This window comes from Chanos chanos, chromosome 2 (genome assembly GCF_902362185.1).
Source record: "Chanos chanos chromosome 2, fChaCha1.1, whole genome shotgun sequence".
NCBI lineage: Eukaryota > Metazoa > Chordata > Actinopteri > Gonorynchiformes > Chanidae > Chanos > Chanos chanos.
In genome coordinates this window covers 17,914,716-17,926,832 of record NC_044496.1, presented here as the reverse complement: position 1 = coordinate 17,926,832, position 12,117 = coordinate 17,914,716, and the positions used below count along the sequence as shown (strand labels likewise).

The 12,117-nt window shown below is 48.0% G+C and overlaps 1 protein-coding gene across 4 annotated transcripts in view; it reads right to left on the bottom strand.

Moving 5' to 3' along the window:
- The window catches only part of herc1 (HECT and RLD domain containing E3 ubiquitin protein ligase family member 1), a 36,342-nt gene that overhangs the window by 7,800 nt on the left and 16,425 nt on the right, over positions 1–12,117 (bottom strand). The window contains exons 36-62 of one of the 4 annotated variants that reach the window (XM_030794279.1): positions 11,973–12,056; positions 11,314–11,843; positions 9,796–10,568; positions 9,492–9,708; positions 9,200–9,360; positions 8,986–9,102; positions 8,591–8,810; positions 8,079–8,200; positions 7,542–7,771; positions 6,898–7,166; positions 6,633–6,685; positions 6,260–6,460; positions 5,682–5,856; positions 5,216–5,483; positions 4,844–5,057; positions 4,024–4,280; positions 3,595–3,722; positions 3,329–3,456; positions 2,909–3,109; positions 2,593–2,723; positions 2,151–2,362; positions 1,930–2,050; positions 1,533–1,679; positions 1,280–1,381; positions 941–1,114; positions 303–596; positions 53–118 (exon numbers count right to left, since the gene is read on the bottom strand). In XM_030794279.1, the coding sequence (XP_030650139.1) occupies positions 53–118; positions 303–596; positions 941–1,114; positions 1,280–1,381; positions 1,533–1,679; positions 1,930–2,050; positions 2,151–2,362; positions 2,593–2,723; positions 2,909–3,109; positions 3,329–3,456; positions 3,595–3,722; positions 4,024–4,280; positions 4,844–5,057; positions 5,216–5,483; positions 5,682–5,856; positions 6,260–6,460; positions 6,633–6,685; positions 6,898–7,166; positions 7,542–7,771; positions 8,079–8,200; positions 8,591–8,810; positions 8,986–9,102; positions 9,200–9,360; positions 9,492–9,708; positions 9,796–10,568; positions 11,314–11,843; positions 11,973–12,056 (5,595 nt within the window). The remainder of the gene's footprint in view (positions 1–52; positions 119–302; positions 597–940; positions 1,115–1,279; positions 1,382–1,532; positions 1,680–1,929; positions 2,051–2,150; positions 2,363–2,592; positions 2,724–2,908; positions 3,110–3,328; positions 3,457–3,594; positions 3,723–4,023; positions 4,281–4,843; positions 5,058–5,215; positions 5,484–5,681; positions 5,857–6,259; positions 6,461–6,632; positions 6,686–6,897; positions 7,167–7,541; positions 7,772–8,078; positions 8,201–8,590; positions 8,811–8,985; positions 9,103–9,199; positions 9,361–9,491; positions 9,709–9,795; positions 10,569–11,313; positions 11,844–11,972; positions 12,057–12,117) is intronic. The other 3 variants (XM_030794282.1, XM_030794280.1, XM_030794281.1) reach the window with 3 other exon arrangements.

The window sequence follows — 12,117 nt, the reverse complement described above, 5'->3', positions numbered from 1 at the left end:
TATCATTTAATTACATTCACTAAACACGTGCTTCCACACAAGTAACCCTTACCTCTGGCCTGGAGGTTGCCCAAGACATGATCTGTTCATCCATTCCAGGGAGCCATTTACTGTTGTCCTGTTAGCAAACAAATAAATTCATTACATTAACGAAACAAAACAGTCCACTAAACATGTTCTCAGAGTAGAGAGTCTGGTTCAGAAACAAGTGCCTGAGCATGATACTGCATGTCAGCTTAAACTATACCAGACTTTTCCTTTCATGACAGACAGGATGTTTTACTGTTATTATGATCATATACCATGAGCTCTGTCATCTTGTCTTTGGGTACAGGCTCCAGATCAGGCACAGTGAAGGATTCTGGGAAGGTGTGTCCTCTCGCTAGAGCCTCTGCTGTTTTTACGGTGGTAGAGAAACAGTGAAGCCACGCCCACTCGCTGGCAGTCCAGGTGCCAGGCTCGGGGGGGCAGTAGACCAGGTGTGGGGGCAGCAGAGGTCGGCACAGCAGAGCGTCTAACTGCAGTCCCACTGCCAGGGAGGCCAAACACTGCATGTATGGGCTGTGAACCAGCTGCTCTCCACACACCACATGAGGCTAAAATCCAGCAAAAAAAAAACCAACTCATCAGTTCTGCTACTGTCATGGTGAGTAAATGTAACTACCACAGATCAGTGGGAGGAGGGCAAGGGGTTATGTAATGTCAAACACACAGTTGTTTCAGTTTGCTCTCCTGAAGTAAAACTGATAAGAGTTTGTACTAAGAGTGTAAGAATTAGGGAAAAGTTCACCTGAAAACAAGTGGTTGTGCTGACTTTTAATAAGCTAGTCTCTCAAAATACCAAACGCAAAGTCTATTTTATCAGACAAGATGTATCACAAGGACTTGTACAGGAGTGTGGCTATGGAGTGTATGGGTGATGGAGTCAACGAGCTAATACCTTCTCATAGGCATATTGTTCTTGCAGCATAACAGGAAGTCTCTCTAGAAACGCCCGCATACATGGAGCCATATTCAGTCCAACCACCCCTTGTTTCTTCAGGGCAGTGCGGCATGTCGCCAACACATGATTCGTCGCCATGAATTCAGTTGAGCAGTTGACAACCAGAACATCCTGAGGCAGAAATAAGCAACCAAACTGAATTAAGAAACTTAATATTTGTGTTTTTGTGTGTGTAAGTGACTTGTACTTACAGCATTAGAGCATGTTTGTGTGTGTGGGTCTGAATGTGTTTTGCTGGACTGTGCACGTGTGTATACATTTGTCTGAGTTTCTGACCTTTGACCGGTTGGAGCAGACAGCCACGCCCACGTCTGGGATCCACACTGTATTCTGAATGGCTCCGGACCCGGCCACCACCGTTTGGAGCACTGAGCCATCCTACATTAACACACATTACACAATACACTTTGACTAAATCTATCAGATACTGAATGAATGAGGCGGTGAATACTGAAATGTGTGTGAGTAAAACTGTGATAATACAATTCAAGTTCAGGGAGTTTAGGCAGTGTTCAATGTCTGGACTGACCCGTAGTGACCAGATGTTCATGAGTCCACCGACCCCTCCTGAAACCAGAGCCAGACCATCTGGGCTGAATGCAACTGTTCGCACCGGAGTCATGTGACCCCGTAGTTGGAAGACACACACTGCTCCCTCAGAATGCTGCTGGCCCAGCTGGACAAAGAATCAAACACACAAACACACACTCAAGTACACTATACAACAGAGCGTCACAAAGGCAGGTGGTTTAATCTAGAAATATGCAAATGCTTTGATGTATAGAAACGATGAAAAATTTGCTTTGAATTTTAAAGTCTAATAATTAAACCCACAGTAGCATGGTTGAGCTGCTAGAGTTTCGGAGAGGAATGATATCTGATTAGCAGTCTGTTTTTAGAGTTCCAATTCTCTTTGAATCTCTTACCCTCAGTTTAGGTTTGGCCTCTGTGTCCCACCATCCCTCTGGGCTGACGGAGCTGGGCTGGGAGTACGCTGGGGGATTCTGTGGTAGTGTCCACACAGACACCAGCCCATTCTGACAACACCTGCGAGACAAGAGCAGCCAGTCCCAATGAAACTTTACATAGCCCAGGGATGGTGTAAGTCAGTGTGCACTGCTGTCAGGGTACTTGTGTATATACATACGTGGCCAACATGTTCAGTGCTTTTGGTCCCAGGCCAGGGAGTTTGCACCAGGCAACGGCATTAACCACAGCGGGGTGAGTGATGCTCTGTAAACACGTCCAACTCCGCCCTAGTCCTGCCCCTGACTCCGCCCACAGGTGCACAGTCTCCTCTTTGGCACAACTCAATAACATCTGCCCCCCTGGGCCCCAGTGCAACCCAGTGATGCTCTCCTACATGAACACACACACACACACACACGCAAACCCCCCAGTTTGCATGATTTCCTCTGTCATTATCATGTACGTATGGCATAATGGAAGTGGGTGTGTGAACTGTGTTTATGACCATCTTGTGAATGGGTGAGCTCAGGAGCGCTAAATGGTTAGGTGAAAAGGAAAAAAAGTTGAAGAGCAAGGTGGTTTTTAGTGAGTGTGTATGTGTTTATTTTCTTGACACTAACCTTGTGAGCATCAATAACTACAACAGCTCCACTCTCCAAAGGTTCTTTAGAGCCAATCAGAAGTTTTCCATCAGCGTAACCAATGGCAAAGGGACGGTCCTCACTATACCAAGCAATATGCATCACAGCCACTGTGAAAAACACATACAAATACACATACACAATCACATACACATTCATAAACATGTAAAAACTGTCAGGATCTTAAACACACTCAAGTTTCCCTGAAATACCCACTGAACACTGAGATAAATATAAAAATCCTTGTATCAACAAAGTGCCCTAATTATTATGCATATTGTATGTGTCTCAGTACCATCTTTTCTGTAGCAGTGCAGCAATTCAGTTCTCTCCATGTTGGATGCATCAAGAACCTCCAACAGTCCAAGTGTTCCATCCATGCGACCGACGAGTAAAAGTTCTCGTGGTTCCCCACCCCAAAGTGATCCAGCCTCCTCCTCTGGCCAAGCCAAGGTTGACACCCAGTGAGGCTGCTGGTCGACCAGCCCCTTACCACCTAATACACACACACACACACCCATCAATAAAATATTCGGGGGCGGGGGGGATTACTGTTTCCACATGGATATGAAAATTCACATTTTATGAAATGAAATATTACTGTCTGAGTCATTAAAACAAGGCTATAATAATTTCACTCAATCTGTCCACACAGCAGGACCTTTACAGCATGACTATAAATGAAGGTGATGATTCGAGAATGAAACTGTCTCACCATTGACTTGCCAGATGTTAACAGTTTTTTCCAGACAAGCAGCCAGATATTTCCCACTGACGCTCCAGGACACCTGCCCAAGGCTTGGGTCGCCCGGAGAGCCCATACAGTCGTCAGGGGAACCATCTCTGATAAAACAAAACGTATAAGTTTAAGAGAGAAAAATACAGACTCATTCACTCTTGAATGACGCTTGTAAAAAAATAATGTCACACAAGTGTAAGGATTACAGCAACTTGGACAGGTGAAAAAGGACATAAACTAACAGTCTGTTGAAGACACAGGTTTGCTGAAGCGTGTACTGGTTTTTGGTCACGTTCCAGACACGGACAGTTCCATCGTTTCCACTGGTGGCCAGGAGGCCCTTCTTACCACACCAGCCTAAGGTGGTCACCTGGAAAACAGACAACACCGTTCACCTCCACACCAAAACCATCCCCGACAAAAAAAATCATCATCACTCATTATCATTATCTCTCTCAATATCATTACTCAGGACAGAGAATCCATTCACTACATCAAATAACTTACCAGAACACCACGTAATCAATTTATTCTTCAATAACAAAAATCTGGAAACCTTAAAGTAGCCATAAAAGCAAACACTGACTAAGCAGTTCACGTTCATCACAGTTTACATGGGCATACGGGAGTAACGTGTATCACGTTACAAATGAGAGTCATGTATACTTTACCCTGCTCTGGTGAGCCTCCAGCTTGATGGTGGAGCACTTGCGGAGGTCTCCTGCCATGTCGGCGTAGGTCTGTGGCCGGCTCTGGTTGTCACGGTCGTGGGCGGCCAATGTGCGCACCAACTGCTGCGCGGCCCATTGGCGGTGCTGTGAGGAGAGGCGGGAGGAGAGGCAGCACGCTGCGAGCGCATTGGCCAGCTCCAACGGGCCTACAGCAGGAGGGGCACAGGAAAGGTGGGCATAGAAAGGCGAGATTAACCCTGCAAGGACCAAGGCCAGGACACGAGCAAGGGATACACACAAAATGAGAAAGAGCAATGAGAAATCAAACGATGAAGAATTAAGATCCTTTTCAACAAAACACTGATGCTCTCCATGAATATGGAAACAGCAGGTGCTGAACATGAAAGTCAAGCATAAAATGACACTTCAGCTCATGCATGGAATGTAGGTCTACATTACAGACGTGAACACAATGTCAACACAACATAGATGAACTATGGAAAAGATGGCACATTGAAACTTTAATAAAAATAAAATTGTTCCTGATATCTATGATTGGACTGGAAAGTACTGACACATAAGTTAGCACTCAGTATATAGTAATTAAAGCTTAGATGTGATGAATGTGTAGTATTTGCTAGGCTTGACTTCTTTTCTATGAAATAACAATTATACATTGAAACGATCAGTTTTCTCAGTTCAAAAGGATGATTATCACTACAGCTAAAACATCTGTCACTGTGTGACACCAATCTGTCCAGAGCCTCTTATAGGCTTGTAAAGTACACCGTAACACAGAGATACTATGACTGGTTCAGACCTTTCTTTTCTAGCTCGGCCTTGTCATATCCTGGTCTCAGTCGAGCTCCTTTATCTGCTAGGAGGGCCACCAGAGCCTGGGTCACCACAAAGTTTGGTGACGTCACCAGTTTATTCTCCTCAGCCACACCCCGTAGGAAACTGGGCAGGAACTTCCTCTGGATGGGATCATCCACTGTTGTCAGATTCATACCGGTCGCTGCTGAGATCAGGTTCTGTAGAGACAAAAGAGAGAATACATAATCAGAGGAACCAGGAAGAAGTGAGTGAGCAGTCAATATATTTTTTATTTTCAGTGTAGAAAGACTGCTACCTGTCTGAGAGCGACTATGAACTGCTGTGGTGACTACATATTTAAACAGATCACAGTTACCTGAGTACACAGCTGGACAAGCAGTTTGGCAGCACTGGGGCTATTGGAGGCCAGACAGCCCACAGCGGTGCTGAGGTAGGCCAGGCAGGAGATGGGTTTAGTGGTCTTATTGGCTCCTCGCGGACGTTCTGAAGTTCCGGGTCCAGACACCGGGCCGGTAGAGAGCCCGGCCCGGCCGGCGGCAGCCAAACACATGAGACGTACCAGGGTCCTGATGTCTGTTAGACCCAAAGATTCCAGTCCAGCAGCAAGACTGCAGCTAGAGCCACTGCAGAACAAAACAATTACCATAAACATCCCCAGGCAGCACCAATATGCACAAACACACACACACAGCAGTGCAATTTTTTTTATCACATACCCAACAGGTATTATCACATTCAGTCAGAATCAGCAGTATATAGAATGTATGTAAAACAGATATGAGGTCTGGCTGGGTTACTGTGGACTGCATGAATACACTAACCTCACTGAGAGTAGAGACAATGCTCTCATCACCATGGTCCTGGCCAGCAGAACCTGAGCGGCTGCAGTGACTCTCTTCAGCGCCACCAGGCGGTCTGTGGCCGTCTGCAGCCCGGCCGCCTGCTCCCCCAGAGACATGCGCCCTGAGGAGCTCTTATCCACCGAACTCTGACAACCTGAACACGTCACACACATGACACTGTGTTGACTACTGGACATCAAACTCCACCCGTGTTTCCTCAGATTAACCAACAGGAACAGCTGATGAGTGATACAGTTACAAGCAATATTTCTCTTCTTCAGGCCCATTTTGCAAACCCAAATGATGAAACCCATGTCCATACTGTCACATAGCAATACCTCAAAAATTTAAGCAGCAGGTTTAGAAAGGGTAATGAAGAGCAAGCTTCATTTTTCTCCTTTGCTTTCCAAATGACCTGAAATGTCTACAATTCTAAAAACCTCTTATTTCTCAATTCTACTCATTGTCTCTAAAGTCTAAAGACATGCCTACTGAGAATGATTATTTCAGATGTATTCCAGTGAGCGTAGCTATGACATGTCTGAGTGTCTCCTCACCTATCTGTAGCAGAGTTTCTTCCATGCTGTTGGTGGCAGTGACCATGGCAACGGATGCTCCGAGAGGGTCAGTGTCAGGGAAGTGTACAGCCTCTGGAACCAGCCTGCGTTCACTCAGACCCAGTGGAGCGGATAACAACTCAAACTCCTCCTCACCAGTAAGCCGCTCAGAGTCATCCACATCCAGCATGTCCCAGTCCTCTGCACACACATACACACACACACACACACACACACACACACACCCCAAGAGAGATAGTCAGAACCATACATAAAAGCTATGGTTAATGCAATGACATTCTCAAAGATGCGTTCCACTGTGTGTGTAGCTTAAGTGTCCGGATCTGCCTGGCATCAGCAGATGCTTCATTACCTTCATATACGCTGTCCTGTTTTCCTAAGAGGTCTGGAGCTTGTCCTTTGTATCTAAAGGGTGAAAAACAGGATTTTTTTCTTAACATTCTCCATCAAACTCACACAACTCCATCAAACATGACTGATCATACCAGACTGTAATAGTTATTCAGCATTGACAAAACCAATACATCAGTGTGACAGGAGCCGTCAGTGCCAAAACACACAAATATCACTGTGGTCAAGACTCCTCTAGTTACTCATGTGTCTCATGCAATACACACCTCTCTGGAAGTGCTCCTTTGATCTTGCTTTTCATGTTGAGGTATTTTTCCCGGCAGTTGCCACAGAGCAGGTAGTACGGGTTTCCGCTGCCGCACTCTCCGCCGAACCAGCCGTCCACGTAAGAGCCGTTGCTACGGTAACCCTGCCGGTTGGCACTGCGTCCGCATCCTGGGTGACTCTTCTTCATGTGCTGGTTGAAGCTGGACACGTTGACCTCACACAACTCACACAAAACAACTTCCTCCCGATCCTCAGACTCACACACATGCTACAATACACACACACACACACACACACACACACACACACACACACACACACACACACACACACACACGCTTGGTCAACTATCTGAGGAACCTCAGAACTGGTCTAAGATTACAGTTTTGAACTTTATGTAAAGGTATGCCAGCATGTAAGCACAAAAAAGTGTTAAATTGGAGGAACAAAACAGAGCTTCCAGTAATCATGGGCATTAACAACATGTTAGGCTCTGCATGCAAAAGCAATGCAAGCAAAAGGTGTGTATATAAATGTAGGCCTAGAGAGAAGAGCGTGTATTTATCTGAGTGTGCGTGTGTGTGTGCGTGTTGTTAATATTTAGTAGTAAAGCAGCGCCTTCTCTAGCTGCTGTCGCACACACCCATGTTGGCCAGTCCAGTACCTCTGGGATCCACATTCCCAGAATGTCAGAGTCAGAGGCCAGTTCCTGGGTGAACATGGCCTCCATGGCCTCCTGGTCCAGCTCCAGCTCCAGCTCCTCGTCCAGGTTAAAGTCATACAGCGCTCCCAGGGGTCCAGACTCCTGCTGCAGCCCTGTGCCCTCACGGCGTGCCTGGGTACGATGAGCCTGCACTGACCGGTACAATCCCGCTGTACACACACACACACACACACACACACACACACACACCACACAAGAGTTCATGCGCCTTCCTGCACAATTCGTCAGTAGGGTGCATCTTGAGATCAAACAGATATGCGTGTGTGTGTGTGTGTGTGTGTGTGTGTGTGGTACTTAATCTCTTGGTCTAGTTAAGTGAAAGCAGCCTGGTCAGGGTGTGTGTGGCATGCATACTGAAGGAGATCTGTATCAGTTTGGTAGGTGTGTGCTACTTAGTTTACACAGACACACATGTATACAATGTCTGGCACTGAAAGGCAGCGTTTGAGTGGTTACCTGCACGAGCCAGTAGTGTGCGTGCTGTTAGGTCAAAGCGGTGTTTCCTGTTGGCTGCAGCACGGCCCCTGTGGGCAGGCCCAGTGGACGCAGAAGCAGAATCCTGGTCCAGTCCTTCAGGGCTGCACAGAGAGAAGCTTAATGTTAACTTCAGCTGGCTAACTACACAAGAATGGACTCACTTATAGCTTTCACGGGTGTGGAGCTGTAGCCACCAATAATATGACATTTAAAATGATGCATGGTTTTTATACCGAAGAGGAAAACATTGAAACCACACATAAGTGGCAACTTTTTTTTTCAAAAGAAAAACCACATCTGACTAATTCAGTTTCAAACGTATCAGTGAACTAGACAAGTAAGACTGGCAGATGTCCTAGGTTTTTAACTAATAGAAAAAATCAAATGAACCAACCCTACACAATTACTAATCTCACTCAACCTGGAAATGTAAGAGTGTATTGTGTCTATGTGTGTGTGTGTACGGGTGCATGTATGTGTGTGTGATGTACCTCTCACTGAAGCCCTCCTCCATCTCACTTGCATCAGCATTAGGGATGTCTCCAGGTGAACGGAGGTAACTCCTCTCGCCGCTCTTGCCTCCTCCTGCGGCCCCAGGGCAGGGCTCTGATCCTCCCCCGTGGGGCTCCTCCGACTCAGCCGTCCCTGGATGCTCTATCATCCACATGGCCAGGACCGTGATGTTCTGGGCATCAGCTTCTCCTCTCGCACCTATGACAATACACACTCTGTAAACTCAACACAACGCTTAAATGACAAACCAGCATACATGCTTCATTACGACAAAGAAATATTTCTCATGACACCCTGTTCATGTTTGTGCTTGGTGATAATATAAATGAACAGAAGTGGAAAAGGATGTCCATGGGCGTCAGTTAGGACACACCTGTAGCCTCCAGTGCTTTGGTTATCTGTCTCAAAGAGAAGCCCATCTCCAGCAGGGGAACAGCGATGGCAGGAGGTGGAGGTGAGGTGGACAGACGGCTACTGGGGTCGGACAGAGCTGTAAATAAGCATATGAACACATGTCTGTGGTAAAGATTCTTCTTAACCAGTATTTAAAGTGTACGTTAGCATTCTGACATCTGTGTGTCGAGTACCTGTTCTGTTGGTGGTTCTTGCGGGCTGGGACTCCGGTGATGTGAGGCTTTGTCTCCGCCCGTGCTCGTCTGAGGGTGACGTGGGCAGAGAGGAGACGGGCGGAGTCTGGGCTCGCCGAGCCGGGAGCAGGGTGGTGGTCGGGTAACTGGAGAACATCTGCCTGCTCATGGTTGTGAGATTTTTACCAATGGCGACAATGCACAGTCAAACTCTTAAACTGCTAAAAACAAAAACAAACAAAGAAACGAACAAAAAAGACACCTCTTAAGGTGTGTGTGTGGAGAAATGTACCTGAGCAGGCTGAGTGGCATTACACCCGGAGACTCTGTGGCAGGTGCCGTTTCAGCATCTGTAACAGGGGTCGTTGCCGTAGTAACTGGGGTTGTTGCTGTGGTAGTGTCCTCCAGAGAGGAGCTCATGAAAGACGTGCTGCTGGATGCGGAGGGGCTCGTGGTGACAGGCGTCTGGAAGTGCTGCTCTCCCTCCAGCTCCTCCAACTCTGCATCCACTGTAACGGAGACACACGTGATTTCACACCGAAAAAACACAGCGACACATACACACACGTCTCCGCTACTGTGTTACCCAGACTCACCGAGTTTGGTTTTGCCCCCTTCCTGTTCCTCCAACAGGCTATTGACCACTAGTTTGTAAATCATAGCCTGTGCCCGCTCCAGGTCTGCCAGTCCCAGCGCCCGTTTGATTGGGGAACGCATCACCGCCCTCTTCACCATGTGCCTCATGAGAAACTGCAGCGCCGTGCGCATCTCCGCCTCCTCCTGGCATACGCTGGCACCAGGGCTGCTGCTGGCACAGTCGGCGTTGTGACTGCTGTCCGGCAACACTTTGGGGATGAGGAGCAGCTCGGCGTATTTGCTGCAGCTGAGTAACACGCTGAGCGTCTTCATGGCGCCCAGATACAGATAGGACAGCTGTATGGCGTGCACTTCTGACAGCGCGGCGATCTCCTGCACGTTTCCACGCGTCTCGGCCTCCTGCTGCCTGCGTCGGCCCTCTGGGGGGGGCTGCGGGGCGTCCAAGGCGTAGGCGGCCAGCTCGCTCTCGGAGCGGGAGTTAGGGGCGGCGTGAGATCTAACTTCATCCAGGCTGTGAGATACACGGAGGTCTCCGCCCTCTTTGGTCTCCGTGCGCGTCTCGCTCTCTCGCTCCTCCTGTTCGTGGCGGTGACGACGCTCGTGTCTTCGAGCGGCAGGCTTGGCGACGTCGTCTTGCAGGCTGGCGAGGGCGGTCAGGTCCCGCAGCAGAGCGGCGGTCAGGCCACGGAAACGAGCCACGTCAAAGGGCAACGGCTCACAGGGTTCCAGGTTGTAGAGGGGAGTGTCGCTAGGTGACCAAAAAGTGGGGAAGCTTCAATAAAAGACCAAAGTGACAGAGGAGAGAAAAAAAGTGAGGGAAAGGGAGGAGAGGAGCATGCAGTCATGGATCAACATAAAGAAACATAAATTAATCAGTGTGGAAAGCAGGAGGCAGGAGAGAGTTCAGGCGGAAGACAAGAGAGGACAGGTGACTGAAAAGAGGAAACGGCTGAAAAAACAGTGCATGAAAAAGGGGAATTTCAAATTCAGAGAGGAGCAGTTCCTGGGGATAATAAATACATGAGGGATGCGTGTGGGCAACCGCAACTGATGAATGAACAACATCGTCTCATAACTAACCAGTTAAACATCAACTTAACAGATGAATCCAACCTAACTGTCACTAAAAGGGCTAGAGAGCATCTGGACACATGAATGTGAAGGACGGTATTCAGTGTTTCAGTACTGCTGATGGATCTTATTAACTAAATATGATATTCATGATATTTATTTTCTTTCAATTGCAAACTACTTTAAATACATTTCATGGAATAATCTTACACAGGTTAAGGTGGACTTTACATACAAGATCCAGACTTTGTTGATATTAAAACCTGATGAAACATATATAGCATACAACACATTGACATGATGAGGAAAGCAAGTAAGATGTCCCTGTTTATGACTCATTCTCTTTTAGACTATAGTCAGAATGCAGATGCTGAGTAACTCATCTGATGGAGTGTGTGACTGTGTGTTTGTGCGTGCGTGCGTGCATGGAGGTGCAGATGGTTCACCTGATGGTAATCTCTGCCTCGTCCCACTGCACTTTGGCCGAGGTGCTGCCCTCTTTGACCACGCCCAGCAGGGTGGCATGGCGGCCCGTCTGTTTGTGAACACACCTGCCGCCCACCCGCAGACCTCCGTCTGCTCCACCAATCACAGCCAACACGGGCCACACCTGGCTGCACAGCGTCCGCAGGTGAGTGTCTGAGAGTTCGGGTGTGCAGTGACGCCCTCCCGCCCTTCTTCTGTCCTCATCTCTCTCCTCCTCTCTGTCGTCTTGCTCCTCCCTGCTCTGGGCGGAGCGACTCTTCCGCAGACGACTGCCCCCCGAAGTTCCCCCCTCCCTGAGGCAGCCACGGATGTGTTGTAGTCGCTGTAACATGCAATGGTTGATGGGCGCAGTCCAGCGCTCGGAGCGATGCAAGATGCGGATCAGCTGAGTGGTCGCCTCCGCGAGCACCGTGGCAACTGGGCTGCAAATGGGATCGCCCGGCAACAGGTCACGGGGAGTTCCTCTCATTTGCATATCACAGATCTTCACCTAGATGTAACACAGCAAGCAGTGGTCAGAACACATTAAGTCAGTCGGGAAAATAATCTGATGCTCTAAAAAAAAAATGGAACATAGGTGGTACAGTGCATATGTATAATATCTCTGCCTTTCTCTCACCTTCTCTCCAGGGTTGCTGCTGTAGAACATGACACAAGGGAAGAGCTCAGTGGCATCCACGTCTTCAAAGGCCAGTTTGGGCTCCTGCAGATCACACCATCCAATACATCAGGATAAAAGCCCATTTCAGCAGTGTTTGTGTATA